This window comes from Rhodamnia argentea, chromosome 9 (assembly GCF_020921035.1).
Source record: "Rhodamnia argentea isolate NSW1041297 chromosome 9, ASM2092103v1, whole genome shotgun sequence".
In the NCBI taxonomy this organism is placed as follows: Eukaryota; Viridiplantae; Streptophyta; class Magnoliopsida; order Myrtales; family Myrtaceae; genus Rhodamnia; species Rhodamnia argentea.
Genome location: NC_063158.1, coordinates 15,933,692 through 15,955,091, shown reverse-complemented (window position 1 = coordinate 15,955,091; position 21,400 = coordinate 15,933,692). Strand labels below are relative to the sequence as shown.

Sequence of the window (21,400 nt, the reverse complement as noted above, 5' to 3'; positions counted from 1 at the left end):
AGGAAAGTTTAGGGATTCATAGAGAAAACTTCACACCGATATTAGAAGTAGGCACGTTACGCCTCATAACATAACACTAAGGGCCTTATATAGGCAATAAACACACAACATGACAAAGACTTTGGATTCTTAGATCCCATAATACAACATAACAACTTGTGGACCACCATGGGCCAATTGGAAGGAAAATACATGTGACACTAACATAAAAGACTTCACATCTAGAACTTATGGAACCCTTCTTCGGTATTATCAAGTGAGCATTTTGAGCTATCTCTTCCATCCTTTTGCTTTCTCAAAGCTCTCCAAAGGAATTCTTCATCATCCCATGATTTAGTGAAATTATTGTCCTAAGAACTGGAGGAGACATCTTGTAGTGGGGTGAAATTGTTACCTCTAGAACTGGAGGGAACATCAATTATCCTAAGAACTCTGAGCATATGGGTCTTGGAAAAGAGGTCCTCTCCATTGGTCTCGGGAATCTGTGTCCATCGAATATTGACCTTGCTGACCTTGGTCAAAAATCTCCAAAGCTTCTTGGATGACTTCTCTTGAGTGGATGTAGCCAACGTAACGATCCCATGAAACATCATCTGTGTCCCAAGGCCATACTTATCGAGAAATAGTGCGATTTTCCTGGCATAGGATGCTCCGGAGTTCTCTGTATTCACAAGGAATGGATGCAATATAACTTGGAAAAGTCCTATAAACACGAGCAACTTCTAAATTATATTGGGACTTGTATGTGGTTGTACCAAGCAAATTTGGTTCAAATCTCACATCTCTAGCAGAACCGACAAATTTCATGGTCCGTGAAAAAGCATGACAATGTGTCTTTTAGGTCCTCCTGGTCTACCTACACGGTTTTGAATCCAAAACAATTCTTTCCAAGCACCGAACGGTTGGAACCATAGTAACACATCAATTATAATTTTCTAGTTAGAGCAATCTCCTACAAGTACTCTGGACAAAACTTTAACAATCTTCTCAATGGGGAACTCAATGGCAATAGTACATAGATTGAATATATACCAAAACATCCATTTTAGTTCCTCGGGGAAATCTTGGTCATGTGACCATAATAAAGGATGAATGAACGGGTATTCGGGATGAAGGGCACTCGGTTTTAACATCAAGTCACCATAGTCTCTAAAGATTCTTATATGGTATTGCCAAAAGAGATCTTTAAGAATTGGAGTTAGTTTATTAGTACAAATCGGGCTTGGAACTTCTAGAGGATATTTGTTGGTGTTCCAATTGTTTTCTCTCATATCAACCACAAGGTATATATCAAGTAGAGGTTCCTTGCTCATAAACATGTTGATAGAGGCGACTAGCTGCTTTGGCATAGACAGGAAATCTATAAGAATATTTTTGTTTCCCGCAAGATGCTTAGTGTTAAAAGAATATTTTGAAAACCACTATGCCCACCTTAGCAACTGAGGATGAGGAATATGCTTCTGCTTGAATTTCAGCATCTAGGAAAAAGAGGACATGTCCATTTCCATATATGACTCCCTTGACACTTTGCTTGATGGCAAGATTTAGCAAAGTGTTATTTCTTGTTACAAATGTAACATCCGTCAGACTTGGATCTCTTCTTAGAAGAATGAGAGGAATGATGCCTTCATTTGCGGAGAAACTTCCATTTACCTTTGCCTTTTTTCTTCTTGAAGGAAAATTTCTTGAAATGTCTCTTCTTCTTATGATTGGAATAGGAAGGGTCATTACAATCTTTGGAACATTTGATTTGTCATCCCGATTTAACACGGGCTTTATCAAGCTCTTTGTTCTCTCGAAGATAACATCTAAAAAGTTCTTTCCGTTGACATAATTCTTCAAGTCCTATGTGGACCGCCCGCTATATTTCTCCAAGGGTGGCTTGTACTATATACCTCTGCTTTACTTGAAAGTACTTTTCAGCCGCTTAACCGACTTCTTTGAGAATGGAAACCAAGAAGGTTGGTTTAAGATTCCGATCAACACCTAGTAGATAAAAGTGCTTAACCATTTCTTTAAAATATCGAGCAAGGTCTTTTCTGGTTATAGAACAACACTTTCGTTCAAAAAACTCTTTTCTCTTGAGTTCAATAGTACTGTCCGGCTTGATGACAAAGAACAAGTGAATTAGTTGGATAGCAGTATCCAAACTTTGAGTCGGGAATAATATCTGATCTTGTTCTAGGGCAACCTTCCACTAGTCCTTTAAGTCTCATGTGCACCTACTTGAGAACTCAAGAAGCACTTCACAAGTGTTGTGCTTCGTAAGGTGCCTAGTAGTAAGCCAGGCATGAAATTCTCGAAGTCAATCGGACCATTTATTATATGGAATGTCATCCAAGATGAAGTATGCTTTGGATGAAGAAGTACTTGAAGTGTCGGTAGAAGAAGGAGAACCACTTCCGATTCTGAGGCCATTTCTACATCCGGTGCGGATGCTGGTACTAGATCGGCTATCATGACATTGTCAAAATGGGATGTGTCATCAAAAGACTCCGAATCAGATGATGATTCACTCTGGTGAAGATTTGGTGAATTTATAGTGGAAATAGTAGGAATTTGAACTTGGTGCTCGGAGAAAATTCTCCAGGGGGTTTGACACCATGCATGATGAGGATGGATTTTTGGGTGAGGGTGGAGGGGGAGGTACTAAAGGTAGTACTTTTCTTTTCCTCGAGATGCTTTTATCTTTTTCTAGTTTTTTCAAACGTTCTCCGAGAGATAACAAATTAGATTTAGGTGGAGGGGTGGCTAAGTCACGAATAGCTACAAATGAGGAAAATGATCCCGGTTCTGTTCTTGGAACCGAAACAATAGGAGGGAATAGAAAAGATTCGGGAGATGAAAAAGATTTCTAGTTCTCAACAATTTGGATCCGATGCTTGGGTTCTCAATTTCAGGGGTCCGATCTTCTAGATAGTGACTAGGGGGAATATGCTTTGTTTTCAACAGGTGAAGCCTCTTCTGAAAATCTTCTAACATCTTTTTGGACACACTAGTTGTCCGATCTACGGGTTTAAGAATAGTATCAATCGTGCCAAGGACTCCATTTTGAGCAAAGGCATTTTCTATTTGCCAATTCAAGAAGTCTTAAAAGAAGTAGGTCCTTTACGACGTCCATAAGAATCCACATCATTAGGAGCAGGTATCTTTGGTGCATGATAATACTTATGGTGTGGATCTAATAATTTTTCTAACGGAGGGAATTTGACTTCACTAGATTTGGGATTCGAAGTCCGGAGTGGAGGAAAGTCCTCAAGTTAGAACATACAGACACTATGTAAAATCGGAGGTGGTTCCCGCTTGGGAACACATGTGTATGGTCGAGGTAATTCAATGGGATAAGAATTTTTCTTTACCCATTTATGAATTAGCTTATGTAAGGGAGAAGTAATAGACTTCTTTGGTGACGGGGGTGAATGTGGTGGAGGTTTAGGTTCATCTGGACAAGAAGGCTATGGAGAAGAAATATGAGGAGGTTTGGGAGATCATTACTCAACCATGAACTGCCATCTTCCACCATCTTCTCCAAGTGGTCCCACCGTAGGGTCACCATTAAGATATCTCCGGTAAAGAGAATCTTTCTTCTTTTTCTTCTTGGAGGAAGGTTTGTCATCTTTTTCTTCTATTCGAGAACATGACGAACAAGCACGCTCAATGTCCAAAAAGTAGTGTCCTCTAGGACCCTTGAAATAATGAACAAGTTGCCTATTTGAGTCGAAGGATTGAACGAACTCTTTAGGATCAGAACATTCCATACTGACCGGATCAGTTGGACATGGGGTAAAATACATAATGGTAAGGAAAGAAGGAATAACAAAAGGAGAATCTTCTTTTTCTTTTGTGAACTTGATGATAACAATACTATCTTTTTTCTTAGTGAATCGAGGTTCAAAGGATTGGGCTAGTCTAGTATTCTAGTAGAGTTTTTCATAGTTGGTTACCCAACTATCGAGAAGAAGTTTGACAAACCGATCTATGAGAATTTGACAAAACACATGGACGCATAAAGTCCGGTCATGATGAGCAGAGATGAATAGGGCATGTTCCAAGCTAGGAAGGTTAAGGTCAATAGTATGATTTTAACCCTATAAATCATCCGGTAATGTAAAGTAGTAGATATAGATCCAAGAGTCCGAGTAATCGATAACTGTACCTCAAGGGCCGAAAGAATGCTAGAATCGGTAAGGACCACGTTAAAATTTGGAAAAAGGGTGACAAAGATAGTGCCAAGATTCAGAATAGTCCGAATTGTTCCAATGCGAGCATGTTGATAGTCGATGAAGCAAGTGTCGAGTAAGGCCAATCTTGCCACAATAGGCAACCCTTTATGTCCATGAAAAGAGAGAACAAGTTGGACAGCTCCAAAATGGATGTGTGTGTAACCTTGTTGAGCCCACTCAAGAGGGAACTCTTGAGGGATTTGTAGAGTGATGAACTGCTCTTCTTGGGTGGACAGTATAAGATGTTGATCGAATTTGGAGGACTGAATATATTCCTTAACAGTACGAGAAGTATGTTTTATGAGATATGTGATGGATTTGATAGGGGAGAAAGATGAGGGTTTGGAAAAAGCCAGAATAAGGATTCATTGAAGGAAGCTGAGTTTTTGAAATCTTACTTTCTTCAATAAGATAGGCTACTTCATAGAGATAATCCATCTTACTTGCTGTAGATTTTTGGAGTTCGGGAGGAGAGGCGAGGGACATTGGAGAATCTATGCAAATAGGTGAAGATTCTATACGGGTTTCCATGAGAATTGGGTTCTTCCCATCATGGAGGTCCTAACTTAGAATCTTAATCTTAACTCGGTTTCAACAATGAATGGCTCTGATACTAGGAAGGAAGTGGAGACAAGCCTAAACCTAAAGCAAGTATGATATCTCCAACACCAAGCTCTTGGCCAATTTTCATTCTAGGCTATTCATAGCCATAAATTCGAACTACCAATAAAATACGAGCTCAAACTATAAAAGCCTTGAAGCAAGACACGGTGCATTTCTATCGATTGACGGTATGAATCACACCCCAACAGTCAAGTAATCTCTCTAGCTAGCTTAATGACCTCATTGCTAGAGCTTAGTTTTTGGTCACACTAGTTACATGTAGGAAGTGCTTTCCTTCCGTTCAAAAGTGGAGAGGAAGTTATTTTTAAACACTTTGTTGAACAATCTGATTTATTGGGCTAGGTTTAGCCACATGATGGGTGGTCCAACTTAGATTAAAAAAAGGGTTAATACTACAAAAGATTTCAAATTGATACACTTGTGGGAAATTTAACCCAAATTATTCTTTTGACCATTAAAAATCCTAAATTGATACAACTGTAACAAATTTACCCTAAACTAGTATTTTTACCACAAAAAAATCAAACCAATGCGCTTGTGACAAATTTATCATTCATTAAATTGGGTTGGTACCACGAAAAATCCTAAATGGATACATCTGTGACAAACAGGAGGTAAAAACCCTAAACCGATACACTTGTGAATTGCCACGTGCCATCTAACTCGGCAATTTGACGGTTAAATTTAACGAACACTAACGAATGATAAATTTGTCACAAGTGTATCAATTTAAGATTTTTTATGGTCAAAAAAATAATTTGGGATAAATTTATCACAGATGTACCAATTTAGGATTTTTCGTAGTAAGAATAAAAAAGAAAAATTAGTTGTGATGTTCTCACATAGTTTAGTGCTGATAACAAATTTATCATAATTTGGACTTCTACTGTACTATTCCTTAAACTTTCATGTCGAGATAAAATTAACTCATTATTTCCCCCTCACATTACCTTTAGACAAGACTATTTGAAAAGATAGGAAGGGGTCACGCTTATCACTTGGGTTTGCAGAGGTAAGGCATACCTAGCTATTGTCGGTATAGAATAGATAAGCGTTGGCTCTAATCTTGTTCGATCAATAATATATGAGTAACCAAGTTGCGATGCATGGTTAAAAAAAAAAACAATTTGCAATGCGATTAGCGGGGTTTGAGAGAGCCCGTACAAAGTAGGGACGATCAATTTCGGGCTGCTCAATTCCCACCTTGGAATTAGGAACCGGATCGAAAGGACATGATCCCAATTTGTAGAACCGAGAACTTCCCACTTGATCCTCGACCCACCCGTGAATTGAGCCGATCGGTTCGGTTCGGTTCCCAAGTGTGTCTAGGAACGAGTGGTACACTCCCTTCTTCTTTTTTTCCTATTTCTTGTAAGATTGCAAGTGTTGTTGCATATTGTAAACTACTACACCGGCGATGTTGATAGAACAAGCTCATGATAAAGCAAATGATCATCAAGAACTAAGTATGTGTGCTTGCCACAAAGTTCTTAAGCTTCACTTCAAATTAAGAATGGGCAAATTAGGTTTTCGTTGTGGGAGAGTAAAGATGAAGACTGAAGAATTAGTTATTAGAATTTTTATTATTGTAATAATAAAAATTAAAAATTGAAAAAAGGATCCATTGCGGGTGGTCCGAAAACCCCAAATTAATACACTTGTGACAAATTTACCATTCGTTAAATTGGGTTAGCACCCTGAAAAATCCCAAATTGATACACATGTGACAAACAGAGGGTAAAAATCCTAAAGTGATACACTCATGAACCGTCATATGCCATCTAAATCAGCAATTTGATGGTTAAATTTAACGAAAACTAACAAAGGGTAAATTTGTCACAAGTATACCAATTTGATATTTTTTATGATCAAAAAAATAATTTGAGATAAATTTGTCATAGGTGTACTAATTTAGGATTTTTCATGATATTAACCCTTAAAAAAATTATTAATTTTCTTGACCCACGTCTACGAAGTTCAATAGTCAACTCAATTAATTCCTTATACGTTTGTTGCTCTTCTCCCGGGTGATAAGCGTGACCCCTTCTTATCTTTTCAAATAGTCTTGTCTAAAGGTAATGTGAGGGGGAAATAATGAGTTTAATTTTATCTCGAAATGAAAGTTTAAGGAATAGTATAGTAGAAGTCCAAATTATGGTAAATTGTTATCAACACTAAACTATCTGAGAACATCTCAACTAATTTTTCTTTTCTATTCTAGGGTTTGCAGAGGTACGACATACTTAGCTATTGTCGGTATAGAATAGATAAGCGTTAGCTCTAATCTTATTCGATCAATAATATATGAGTAACCAAGTTGCGATGCATGGCCAAAAAAAAAAAAAAACCAAGTTGCGATGTGATTAACGGGGTTTGAGAGAGCCCGTACAAAGGAGGGACGATCAATTTCGAGCTGCTCGATTCCAATCCTTAAACTAGGAACCGGATCATAAGGACATGATCCCAATTTGTAGAACCGAGAACTTCCCACTTGATCCTCGACCCACCCATGAATCAAATCGACCGGTTCGGTTCGGTTCCCAAGTGGGTCTAGGAATCAATGGTACACTCCCTTTTTTTTTTTTTTTCCTATTTCTTGTAAGACTACAAGTGTTGTTGCATATTATAAACTAATACACCAGTGATGTTGATAGAACAACCTAATGATAAAGTAAATGATCATCAAGAATTAAGTCCGTGTGCTTGCCACAAAGTTCTTAAGCTTCACTTCAAATTAAGAATGGGCAAATTAGGTTTTCGTCACGGGAGAGTAAAGATCAAGATTGAAGAATTAGTTATTAGAATTTTTTGTTTTGTAATAATAAGAATTAAAAATTAAAAAAAGGATCCACTAAGGGTGGTCCGAGTGAGTGGGTCCACACTTGAAACCAGGAACCGCATCAATATTCACCGGTTCCAAAGTTTGGGAACCGGATCGGTAACCATGAGAACCACCTAAAATCGGCTAGTTTTGTCTAGGTTTGAATGATACCCGGTTCCACCCGATTCTTTTGCTCACCCCTAGTGCAAAGCATTAGCGCCATCTATGAAGTTATACACGCTCGTCTAGCAAGTTTAAGAGGGAAAGTGGATTGGGTGTAAATGATTGATTTTAATTTAAGGCTAATACCACTAAAAATCCCAAAGAGATATATTTGCAATAGATCTACTTCAAACTAATTTTTCGATCATTAAAAATTCAAAATTGGTATAAATGTGATAAATTTACTTCAAACTGATTTTTCAAGCACCAAAAACCCAAAATCGGCATATTTGTGACAAATTTATCCTACATGAGTATTCGTTAAATGGGATTATTATCACAAAAAACTTCAAACCGATACACCCGAGACAAACGGGGTAAAAATCTCAAAGTGGTACACCCATCAACTATCACGTGTCATCCAACTCATCAATTTGTTGATAAAAATTAACAAATGATAAAAATTTTCATAGCTATATCAATTTGAAATTTTTTGCAGTCAAAAAATTAATTTATGATAAATTTATCATAGTTATATGAGTTTGAAGGAGCCAATGGTTACTTGACTGTCGAGGATGTCTTCCATAAAAAAGGACACTGAAAATGAAAGAGATAACACACAAATAGAATGAAATATATTTTCATCGGTTGATGTGATTTATTTACCAATTGGTCTCCTCGCGCTTTATTTACAGCCTTGTCAGTCGATACTGCTCTTGTACTTTGGAGTTCTTTGCGTAGTGGATCGGTTTCGACTCAATTAGCGAATTCTTAATTCTTTCTTGGGGTGATTATCTGTCCATCGAATACAAGGACTGTGGTGCGTGTCAAGAATTGTTGCTTAGAACAACATGAAATTAAATTCATCTTCGGTCAACAATCTAATCGGGACGATTTTCCCAGTGAACAAGAGATAAGTACATTATAAGCATCAAAAATTTTATACTTTGACGAAACACACTTAATGCCGCTTAACTACTAAGACAATTAACAACAAACTAAATAACATATTTTCTAATTACGCCGAGTCAACAATCAAACCACGTCACCACATGGTTCCCATAACCAACATTACTCAAATTACCACCCCCCACCACCCCCGGTCAGCACATCATACATCTTCCAACCACGACGGGTTGATAACCAGACAACATTATTATAAAGTCATAATATTATTCCTTTATAAAAACACTAATAATCATTTTATTATACACAAATAAAAAAATTTACCACTAAAATAATACGCCAAAATTAAGACTTTAATATTCTCCATATAATAAATTTTTTTTTCTTTTCAAGGAAAGAAATAGGCTAATCAGCCTAGCTGGCAAAACTTTCATGTTTAAGTTTAATTCTCTAAAAAAATTTAGGAATTTTAATTTTGACATTTGTCTATTAAAAAGATAATCATCAACTTTCACTCAAATTCTAAATTGAACACCTTTTACATCTAATTAAGTTTTAAATGGATGACGTGTTAATTTTACTTATTTTTATTTTCCACATCCTCATCGTATATCTTTTTACTATCTTTTCCTTCTTTTTCTTTTTTCCTTTTTTTTTTCCCCCTTTCTTCGTCTTCCTTTCCCTCCGCCGTGGACGACAAACTCGTCGTCAACTCAATCCCGTGACTCGCCTTCGACCACCGCATCACCGCCGTCCCAGGACTCCCTCCGTCCATCACGACCTCGCGGCCTTCCAACCACCTCACCATCCTCACTTTCGCTCTCAACCGCCTATGATCTCTGTTTTCCCCAATCCCTCGCCCACAGATCTCCACCACTAAAGCCTCTGCTCTAGGCCGATGGCCCATCGCCTCCGATCTTCACCAGCTCGGTCGCGGCTATTCGCCGCCGTCGAGCTCGAGCTCGGCCGGCGAACTTGAGCCTCAGGTTTTTTATCTAAGCTCGAGCGAGCCCTAGATTCGACATCATGAGTCCAGCCCGACCTCGGACCTGGGTTGATTCGAGGTCAACCAGGGCCGTCGTCAATCGCTGGTGGGACGAGTTCTTGCGGCAAGGATGAGTTGGAAGAGAGACATGGGGGTTGGGGCGGTCGGGGGCGTGACGGGGACAGCTGCGAGTCGGCCCTCGCTTGGGAGGGGAGCTGTTGGCCAACCGGCGACGTCCTGGCGCTCGGACGGCGGCGGGGCTGCGTCGGCGGAGTGTGGCGGGGCAAGCGACGGCAAACGACGACAAGTCCGGTGGTGGTGGTGGTGGTGGTGGTGACAAGGTGAGAGGCTTCCACAAGCTTCCCAGAGTCCCCAAAATGGATAGCTCTGTGTTCTCTGCTACAAGTGACGGATGCGGTGGGCCTAAACACGGCGGAGGGTCGCTGGATCTTCGACGGTGGCTGGGTTGCGTAGTCGTCACCCATTCATCACCTCCGACTTCATCTCTTCGACCACAGGTATGCCTCTCTCTTACACATCTATTTGTTTCTTCGTTTCTATTTTGTTTTTGTTTTTTTTTTCCTGTATTTAACGTCAGTAAGCCGAAAAAAAAAAAGTTGCAGTCGGAATCGAAATTCAACCTTAAATGGGTGATTTTTTAGGGAGCTGACTCCGTTTTTAACGTCAGGAACTGGCTCAATAAAAGCCAAAATCAACAAGAAACTGCCATGGCTGGCGGCACTGAGGGTGGTCCAGGGGCGGGGGCTTAAATGACAGATGCACAAACAAGAGTTTGTCCTCTTGTCTTTCCTGACCTCATTCTGTGCTTCCCAAGCTGTCTTTTGTTATCTTCTTCCAAGAATGACAGAACCGGAGCTTCCAACCCTCTCTTCCTCTTCTTCACTCCTTCAAATCTGAGTCTCTGTATCCGCAGAATGGCTTCTCTGCAGGAATTGCTGGCGGAAGAAGGATTCGCGGACGGGCAGCTATTGTCCACCGCCTCAGTGAAGTTCCTGGATATGACGCGAAGCAATGAGCTGAAACAATCGCCTTTGCCCTTCTGCCGCGATCGGACAAGCCTCGAGTTTGCAGATCAGAAACCCATCAGGCCCAATAGGTGGAGGAGTAGTTCGTCGGCTTCGATGTCCAAAAGGGCCGCTTCTATATCAGAGAGATTGAATGCTAGTAAGTCACTGGTGTCAGAGATAAGAGATGAGCCTGCCATCGATATGGTGGCTATCAAAGCAGTGATCTCCATACTAAGTGGCTATGCTGGCCAGTACGTGAAGGATGAGAGCTTCAGGATCAGCATCCGCGAGAAACATGCTTCTTGCTTGGCACGGAAGAAAAAGAATGCCGATGATGAGATCCTAAAGAGCATCGAAATGGGCATCGATGGCATAGAGAAGTTGGTGGACGTTCCAGGCATAAAAAGAAAGGAGCTGAGGATGAAGTCCCTGAGAAATTCCATTAGGCTTCTGAATGTTGTCGCATCTTTGAATTCGGAGAAAACAAGGAACGGTTCCACTTGTGGGATACCCAATTCATATCTCTCAGCTTGCGCTCAATTGTACCTCTCCATTAGCTACAAGCTAGAGAAGAATGATAGAATCTCAGCTAGGCACTTGCTTCAGGTTTTCTGCGATTCACCATTTCTTGCTAGGACTCACTTGCTTCCTGACCTGTGGGAGCATCTCTTCCTTCCTCACCTTCTTCACCTCAAGGTTTGGTACACGAGGGAAGTCGAATTCCTTTCAAGCTCGGATGATGTTGAGGGCGAGAGGAAATTGAAAAGCTTAAGCAAGTTGTACAATGACCAACTGGATATGGGCACTGCTCGGTTTGCGCTTTATTACAAACAGTGGCTTAGAGTTGGGGTTGAGGCTCCTTCAGTTCCCGATGTGCCTTTGCCATTAAAACCGAGCCATGAATTTTCAAGGAACGTGAAACCACAAAGAACACATAGCCACAGATCATCTCGAAGGCAATCGCTGGATTCATATACTACACATACCTCAATTAGTGGAGATCTGTAAGTGTATGAAACTCATGCCTAGTAATTTTTCACGCCAACACTTTAGGTGATTAAGATATGCTGTCTTTCTGATACTCTATGTGCTCTTCTATGTCACTCAAGATACCAAGCAGTGTTTGGCCCCCAACTGGATGAACAATCTATGGACCTCGAGCTTAGAAGTAGAAAATTTGGTTCAGTTGATGAAGGGAATCCCTGTACTAGTGAAGAAAACTGTAGTAGCACCAGAATCATTCATGTATGTTACATATCAGCCTCGAATTTTGCACCCTGTGTGCATCCTTTCTTTACGAGTGACAGTTCTGTAATATATTCAATTTGCCTCAATGCAGAACGAGACTCTTCGAATATCATCAAGAAAATATTGCGAGAATCAGAAAGTTGATCTGTGGCCTAAGACGCAGAAATCAAACTACTTCTCATTGTTTAACTGCCAAAGTGTGCCTATCCAGTGCCTGGTTAGCGGAAACCGCATCTTCAGCAATAGCCAGAATAAACTGGAAGCAATTGATCCTCATGTCTCCGATGATCTAGGTAAAGCCATCTCCCGTTTATGTTGCTCCGATATTCTAAGCGAATGTGAAACTGCTGTCCATGTAATAACAAAAGCCTGGTTGAGCTCGCATGGTGATCACACCATTGAAGCATCAATATCGAAAGCCCCGGTCATTGAGGGGATGCTTGAGGTTTTATTTGCATCACAAGATGATGAAGTTCTTGAGCTAGTGATCTCACTGTTAGCAGAAATGGTGGTGCGAAATGGGAGTACCAGCCAGATAGTTTTGAGCTCTGACCCGCAGCTTGAGATCTTCATAAGGCTTCTGAAATGTTCGAGTGTATTCCTAAAAGCTGCCATTCTGCTTTATCACTTGAAACCAAAGGCAAAGCAGATGATATCCACCGAGTGGGTCCTGCTCATCCTTCGAGTCCTCGAGTTTGGCGACCAACTGCAGACCCTTTTCACCGTTCACTGTGCTCCTAAAGTAGCTGCCTTCTACATGCTAAACCAACTTGTTTTCGGTTTTGACGAGGACAAAAACTTGGAAAATGCTAGAGATGTAGTCTCACTTGGGGGATTGAATCTTCTTATGAAGCTGATCGATGTAGGAGAATTTCATGAGAGGATAAATGCTGTGGTTCTCACATCATGTTGCATCCAAGCTGATGGGACATGTCGCAATTATGTCGCTCAAAATATAAACAAGGCTTCTCTGCTCGAATTGATTGTACTTGAATACCAAACGAAATCTACTCGCGCTTTGAATCTACTTATTGAGTTTCTTTGCCTTAGCAGGTACATTTTTTTCTCGTCTCTACAAACATTGTGCTTTAGCTATATTTGCAAGACCAGATTAATAGCCTCAGCCATGTTATTATAACAGAAGGTCACAGATAAACAAGTTCCTGGATGGAGTAAAAAGTGGATGGGGCGGGCTGAATGCTATGCACCTCTTGCTGATCTACCTCCAGAAAGCTTCACTGGAAAAACGCCCGCTGTTTGCCACCATTATACTGCAGCTTGATCTTCTGGTAATTCTAATTCTGTTTATAAGTACTCGAAAAAATCTAATTGCTGAGCTTTTTATTTTCTGTCGAAATCCCGATTCAAGATCCTAGAACAACCTCCATAAGGAACTGCAGTTTCTTGCAGGGAGACTGCGGGATGTGCAGTTTATACAGAGAAGAAGCACTCGAGGCGATCATTGCAGCTTTGGATTGTCAATTAGTCGGTGAAAATATCCAAGAACAAGTGTCGAGAAGTCTCCTGATGCTCGGAGGCCATTTTCTTTTGACAGGAGAGCCAGTGACTGAGCAATGGCTGCTGCAGAAGTTGGGTTTTCCAGAAGATCCAGACATGGCACTCCACGCCAAAGATACAGCTCTCGTTACTACAACGCCCAGGGTAAGTGCATTATTCAAATTCATCCCCAAAGTAGATTATTTGAGATGTTTCCAGGGAAAAGGGAGTCCAAGGAAAGGGGTTTTTAGTTTGTCTTGCAAGGGAACGTCATTTTGAAGTGGAATTATAGAGTCAGAACTGGTCTGCCTAGCACAAGATTCCTCGATAGTGAATTGCATTAGCATAAAGGTTGGGAGTATACTCAGTTAAGCCTTTAATAGCCATAAGAATGGCATAACATCACTGCTATACATGAATCCTCGACACATTGAGAATTCTGAAGCTAATATGGCATTAACAAGTTGACAATTCCACAACACATTATTCAGCTGCTTGTAGTTGGAAGTTGCAACAAGCCTTGCGAATTCCGTGCTCTTTCAAACTAACAACTCTAACAAATAAAATGTACTTCTTGTCTCTCTTTTTGCGAAAAAGTAAGTTGTGCTCTGACTATAACCCAGGACATTTCTGTGTGGCTAATCAATGCTGCAATTTTTAGGACGAAGAGGAAGAGGAAACCGAGAACTGGCTAAGGAAAACAGCACTCGTCTTGCTCAGGAACGGCAGAATGAGGTTCTTGACTGCCCTTGCGGGTGCAATTGAAAATGGTATCCCTGTATTGGTGCGAGCTGGCATCGTCACTGTGTCATGGCTGAGTGGATTTCTCCATTTGGTCGAAGATGGAGGTCTACGGTTGGAGGCGTGCTCAATTTTAATGCCACTGATGCTAAAGTCATTGAAGTTTGATAGAGCCGTGGAGGAGAGAGTCTTGGCATCATCCTCGCTTCTAAATCTCATCAAGGCTTCAGGTATTTGTCCTGTATCAAACTATCACAGAAATACATCTTTTCCATCCGGGATGACAAAAGTGAATGATTCTGGTACCATCTAATTCTTCAGATTCATCATGGCCGTTTGGTGATAAGTCTTCAATAACTCATTCCTTCATTTTAAAGCATTACAGAATGCCAGAACCTGTGTTCTTTAGCTAAATTTAATGAGGAGGGCGTTCCTTACCAAAGATCTACAGTTTTTTTTTTTTTTTTGGGGTAAAAAGATCTACAGTTTGTTCCTGCTTAAATCTTTAATAATCCATTTCTCTCGTCAGGTTGTTTATCGACGCTCTCTGTGCTGAATGAGGAATCGGTGAGCCTTCTGCGCAACCTCTCCCTAGTGACATGGACGGCCGATGAGCTCTTGTCCTTCATCACCACCCACTCAAGGCACCCAAGTGGCCTGGGAGCTTGAAATGCTGAATACGAGAAATCAGGTTGTACAAGTGCAGAATCGGCAATCAAAAGTCATTAGGTGGACTGGCTTTGTAATGTTTTCATCAGTCTCCTCTTCTATGATGTTCTCTGTAACCGAGCTCTGTAGTTACTTCGATATTATACGGTGAAACCGCGATATACTTAAGGCGATGGCCGCAACCAGTTTCACAACAAAGTAGTAGTCATATTATGTACTGTTCTTATACGTGAGCTCTATCCAAGGTAACACATAAACTACTATGTTTGCGGAAATTCCAACGACAATCGTCTAGGTAACACACAACCAGTTTCGGCTCACTCACAATTATACCAAGTAGGCTCGCACTAAACTAGACCTGTCAATCCTAGCCTTGGAGTGGACAAAGCTTGGATGACAACATAGAATTGCCAAATAATTAAAAGGAAAACCTGACCGTTGGTGGTCACATGAGATTTCCTTCCTCTCTCTATCGCACAATCAAACCTGTGGTAGGCTGCAATCCTTCGTGGGGGTCAACAACCACCACCAGGAGGCGGTCACACCTACTAGTCGATGGCGGCGACATGGTCCCCGGTCACGACAGTTCAGGCACTCGATTGCTTCAGATCTGGCTCGGGCCTGCTCAAGGTAGTTCAGATCTAGTTCCGCAGCTCGAGCTTGTTTAAGATCCATCGGTGGTGATCCACCGTGACATTGGCGACTACTGGTGCCTGGTGGTGGTTGCCAACGACGTTCGACCACGTCAAGGTGGTTGCCAACGACAAGGGTAACCTATGTCGTCGCTATAAAACAGGACGTTGTCGCCAGCTGGAACCTAGTGACCCGTATCACTGGGTTTTTTTCTTAATCCATTTTTTTAATTTTTTTTTTTTTGTATTTTGAAATTTTCGAAGTCACTTGTACCATAAAATGTGTCTTATCCGATCTCATATCCTGTAGGACTCCAAACAGATGATTGGCCACAAAGAGATACGGGGAATTTTTCATTCGCCTTGTCCAATCTAAGTTTTGTCTGGACTGCCTGTTTAAACCAAACAATGAGCACAAGATTTTCAGAATGAAAGGAATATTCCCCTCTGGAAAACATTCGTGGGCAGTTATAGGACAACCATTATAAATATAAACGGGGACTTTTTTATTATTATAATTTCGTTGTTTTAAGTATTCTAATTATTTATACTTATAATATTTAGTTTATTTCGTATTTTTTTAACATGTTTATATTTATTTTATTTATATTTTTTTTCTTGGGAAGCTTATCTTTATAACATAATTAGTAATAATTAATATAAAAATTATTAAGATGTATAATTAATAAATAATATTTAATATGTAATTAATTAAAAATATTCATAAAAAAATGTAAGATAATAAATTAAGGACCCCATTCTTAATTCAATATCTTTATAATATAATCAATCAAAACCCATTTAGACGATCTCGAATAGCAAAAATTGTCATTAATAAATCCCAAAAATACTAGAAAAATAAAAACCCATTTAGACGATCCCGAATTGCAAAAATCCATCGTTGATCATTGCCAACGGCCGATTTGTTTGGGGAAAGGGGAAAGAAGGGTTCGTTCGATATCGAAAGTAGCAAAAGGAAAAAATGCAAAATTGACAAGGAAAACGGCGTTTTTGGGGAAAAAGCCGAGGTCAAACCACCTACAAAGCAGCTTTTCCAATGGATTCGTCTCGAAAAATTACGTGAAATAAAAAATGTCTCAAACGGACACCCGAGCGATGAGATATGCTCTTCCAAAGTTTTGCCCTTCTTTACTCGCTTCCACTCTTTTGTTGGTTTTTAACGATTTTTTTAACTCTTTGTGGTTCCCATCTATATATTATCTGGTTTTCAACATGTTCCCCAACTATATTACATTATATCACAACATTATTTTTTTTATTTATATTTTTTAAAATTTTTTACATTAATTATTGCTAATAATGTTATAAATATAAGCTTACAAAAAAAAATTATAAATAAAATAAATATTAAGTATAAAATTAAAAAATAGAAATTTACAATAAAAAGTGGGTCAAGCTCGAACGCCAAGCAAGGGGTTTGGTGGCCCATCCCTGCCTGTGCCGACGGGCCCTCAATTCAAAACCGAAATATTTATTTTTAAAAATATTTTGTAAATATTTTTTAAAAATTATTTTGAAAAAACCCAAAACATTCGTTTACAAGACAACCATTATAAAAACAAACATTAGGACATTAACGCCATACAAACGACCTCCCCATAACTTTCAAAATGTTCACTTAAATGCCATAACTTTTAAAATCATTCACTGCACTTCACATTTATTTCCCCGTGAATTCGCATCGTCATTTTGAATTTAGCACTAAGTGAACAATTTTTAAAAGTTTATCCTTAAGGATGTTTGCATGGTCGACTAGATTCAGACAGTGATTTTCCAAACTACTTTAGTGTTTTATTTCCAAGCTTTTTTTTTTTTTTTTTTTTTTTTTTATGTTGTTCACGGTCGAATTCCGAAGTGATACTTTAGTGTTTTCAAGCTATTCTAAATTGTTTGTATTAGATCCTATGAAAGTTTGTATTTCTCAAGCCATGATGTCGATTAGATTCCACCTTGGTTTGTGGTTAAATAGTCCTGCTGAAATTCACACGCTGATGATTTATCTAGTACTTGCGGATACTTCCTGTATGGAGTCGTCACGGAACTTGTTTCCCTTTGAGTAAAAGCTGAAGAACAACTTTCGGCGAAAGATATTTCATCAAGGGAGAAATTTCCGATCAATTGAGACCTAAACATCTTGCATTTGTACCCATTGAGTCCAACCAATCAATTTTGGCTGGAAATCACTAACTTGGCGCTACCGGTGCCTACGTAGGCCATTTTAAACGAATATTTTTCAAATTTTTATTTATTTATCTAATAATTTTTCCTTATTTTCTTTTCTTTCTCTTTCTTTTTTTTTTTCCTTCCCTTCCTTCTTCCTCCAACTGGTCATCAAGGTACGGTGACCGATCAGAGGAGAGTGCAAGCGACTTAAACTCGATTTCAATTTCCGCAACTCAAAAGTATTTTAGGAACAGCTTAAGATGGAACTCCGTTTAAAGATCACAAAAGTCTTCAATGCATCATCGAAAGCGATTTGGATAAATTGGAGTTACTCTTCGTACTCCTAATATCCCAAAGTGTTCGGTTCCCTGTTTCGGCAAATCGCATTTTACTAAGATGTGCCGTGTACTGTAAATTGACTAATAATGCCTTCTTCAAGGAGCTAAACATAATGGACCCATCACGTGTCTTTCATCTATGTACCTTTCCGGAAATACTCCATCTTTATCTTACCTCATAATTTGTATTTTCTTTGATGTCATGTCTGTGACCTTTGACGGATGGAGTAAATGGTCTGTTTATTCGAACAACCCTCAAGTTCAACTCAGACTTAGCTGATTGATACAAAACAATCCTTAGTATTGCAAACGAAGATCAATTTTGGCTACAATTTGGTTTGAGGAGTCCAATGAAAATGTCAATTCTACAAGCTAGTTGTCGATTTTATGGTTTTCAATCGATTACCTAGATATCGATATGACAAGTTTGTTATCAACTCTAAGGGTGCTAATTGCTTTCCTAGCCACTGGAGGCGGTTGTAGTCGATATCCTTTGCTGTTTGCTGATCTCCTAAAGTGGTTGTTTGGCTTCCAAGACTGATTTACAAAGGTGGAAAAATCAAAGTTCAAGTTTTTTTTGTGTTTTAATGCATTTTCTAGTTTCTAGGTGTTTAATATGTTTTCTAGTTCCTATGTCTTTGTGCCGTTCTCATGTCTTTAAATGTTGGGGAAATTACCAAAACCATCGTAGACCTATTGCAATTGTGCCAATTCAGTCTCAAACCTTTTTTTTTTTTTACCGATTCAGTCCTAGACCTTTTGCAATTGTGCTATTTCAACCCATCCGGCGAATTTTGGCCGGTCGGCAGGCAATTGAATATTTTAAATATTTTTTTGAATTTTTTATAATTTTTATGTTATTTTCTTTTTCCCTTTTTTTTCTGCCCCCTCCCCTCCCCACCTCCAACCGATCGCCGTAGTCCGGCGATTGGCCAAAGGCACGGCCGGAGAGGCCGAGCCCGGCCCGACCATAGCGGGGGCCGACCTTGCCGTCGCCCGGCAAGGCAACGACGGCGAGGTCAAGCCTCGCCCGGCCATGGCGGGGCTCGACCTTGCCATTGCCGGGCGAGGCAACGACAGGAAGGTAGAGCCCCGTCATGGCCGAGCGAGGCTCGACATCACCGACCCGGATCTGGACTTGTGAGGTCGAGCCTCGCCCGACCATGGCGGGGCTCGACCTCACCGTCGCTGCCTCACCCATGAAGGCGCGGTCGACCCCCGCCATAGTCGGGCAAGGCTTTGCCTCTTCGACCGCACCTCTAGCCGGCCATCGAACTATGGCGATCGGCTAGAGGTGGGGAGGGGAGGGGGCAGAAAAAAAAAATAAAAAAAGGGAAAAATTAAAAATATATATTAAATATTCGGTCGTCAGCCGGCCAAAATTCGCCGGATAAACCGAAATAGTACAATTACAAAAGGTTTAGGATTGAATCAGCAAAAAAAAAAAAAAAAAAGTTCAGGGCTGGATTGACACAATTACAATATATTTATGACTTTTTTGGTAATTTCCCTTAAATGGATATTTCCTATACAATAATTCTTTCATAAATAAACGGAAATTCTCAAATGTAACAGGCAGACTAGAGTATTGATGAATATATGAGATTTTTCTCTCTATGAGCGAATTTCTATCACAGTTCATTATTCTTGGAAGATGGATTTTTCCCTATGGTGAACCAAGTGTTGGGCTAATAGCACAACTAGAGAAGAGAGAACAGGTTGTTTTAAAGCTTTTGCAGAAATCATACATATATGATAGTGCTAGTGTGCAAATATCAGTTAAAAACGGAGGTAAAAGATAGTACATGGCAACGGGGCATCTTGCTCGAGTACAAAAATCGGCAGGAACAGATCGTAGAAATCAAGTGCTCGTGCTGCTGTTTATCAGATGGCGATCATAATCGAATAGATGATGCTAATAGTAAAAAGGCAGGAGATATTGCCAAAAGGTCTGTCCATAACAGCATACATCCACGTGCAAAGAGGCCATTGCTGACCCAAATCAACTTTAGAACAAATGCACATCAACACGTAAACACCAAATAACTGAATTATAAGCACAAATAAAAATCGTGTGCTCCACTTGATTTTCAATATTTCAGTGCTGTCGTTAGCGTGAGTTTGAGAACTCTTCCTCACATTGCCGCTCGTCTTCCTTGGTGGCATCACCTTTGTGCAGTCGCTCCCCTACTCCAGCGGAGTCCTCAAGCTGTCGAGGACACTTTGTCCTAAAGCCCCTTAACATCCTGAAGAGTTTGAGAACTCTTCCTCACATTGCCGCTCGTCTTCCTTGGTGGCATCACCTTTGCGCAGTCGCTCCCCTACTCCAGCAGAGTCCCCAAGCTATCGAGGACACTTTATCTTGAAGCCGCTTAACATCACAGAAGGAAGTGTCGGGGTTGAAATAACACCGTAGGCGGGATGAAATAAAGATCGGCGTGAAAGGATGAGACTTGCAACTCTAGTCGACTGGCATGTTTCCATGTCAAAAATTATTATGTTAGCAAAATCCTATGCTATGTGACAATCTCTGCCACGATAGATAGCCTACTGTGTGTTAGGAGACACGGGCCAATCATGGACTCTTGCATGTTTAAGGGTTAGGGAATAGCCAAACCATCCCTTCCGACCACCCCTTAAAGTTTCCTTAGCCAGAAACACTTCGAAGGAAGAAGAGTAATCTAGGTTGCTGCCACTAATCCTCAGTCATTCTTCGCATGGAGCAATGCTCACATGAAATAAACATGCAACAAATTTCCGATAATGACATATGTTAGTAACTTTCCAAAAATAATATAAATAAGTAATATATTTACTTTTCACAAATATGAAAGGACAAAATTACGCATCTACAAACATTTCACGAGACTTTACCTATTCTTCTTGTTTCCACTTCTCTCTTTTCTTTGTTTTCTTTCTATTCTTCTCGATTTTCCTTTTTCTTATCCCATCAACAAAAGCTGCTTTTTTTGACCAAAAAAAACAACAAAAAACAAAAGGTGCTTTTAAAAAAGGGTTAATACCACGAAAAAACTCAAATTGGTACACTTGTGATAAATTTATCCTAAATTATTTTTTTAACCATCAAAAATCCTAAACTGATACAATTTTGACAAATTTATCCCAAACCGATACACCTATGATAAATTTATCATCCATTAGTTTTTGTTAAATTTTATTGTCGAATTGCTGATTTGGATAAGAAAGTCCTGTCATGTTTAGAAAATAGGAGAAAGTGGAGTCTATACATACATTAATAAAATAAAAATAAAAAAGATAAGTGCACTAAAAATCCTAAAACTTATATGAATGTGTAATTAATCCTAAAATTTTCAAAAAGTG

The 21,400-nt window shown here is 39.7% G+C and overlaps 1 protein-coding gene across 1 annotated transcript; it reads left to right on the top strand.

Moving 5' to 3' along the window:
• The first annotated feature begins 9,442 nt into the window (after positions 1–9,442).
• LOC115731358 (putative E3 ubiquitin-protein ligase LIN) lies at positions 9,443–15,179 on the top strand. Its single transcript, XM_030662016.2, has 8 exons — positions 9,443–10,239; positions 10,672–11,753; positions 11,859–11,994; positions 12,089–13,050; positions 13,139–13,286; positions 13,408–13,659; positions 14,156–14,465; positions 14,765–15,179. The coding sequence occupies exons 1-8, from the start codon at positions 10,099–10,101 to the stop codon at positions 14,902–14,904; spliced, it is 3,171 nt and encodes a 1,056-aa protein (XP_030517876.2). The 5' UTR covers positions 9,443–10,098; the 3' UTR covers positions 14,905–15,179.
• The last annotated feature ends 6,221 nt before the right edge of the window (positions 15,180–21,400 follow it).

Excerpts from the sequence above, each read along its gene's own strand:
- LOC115731358 (XM_030662016.2), top strand. The coding sequence starts at position 10,099 with ATGGATAGCTCTGTGTTCTCTGCTACAAGTGACGGATGCGGTGGGCCT. Across the intron at positions 11,995-12,088 it reads GTAGCACCAGAATCATTCAT|AACGAGACTCTTCGAATATC; the intron begins GTATGTTACATA and ends GCCTCAATGCAG. Across the intron at positions 13,660-14,155 it reads TCGTTACTACAACGCCCAGG|GACGAAGAGGAAGAGGAAAC; the intron begins GTAAGTGCATTA and ends TGCAATTTTTAG.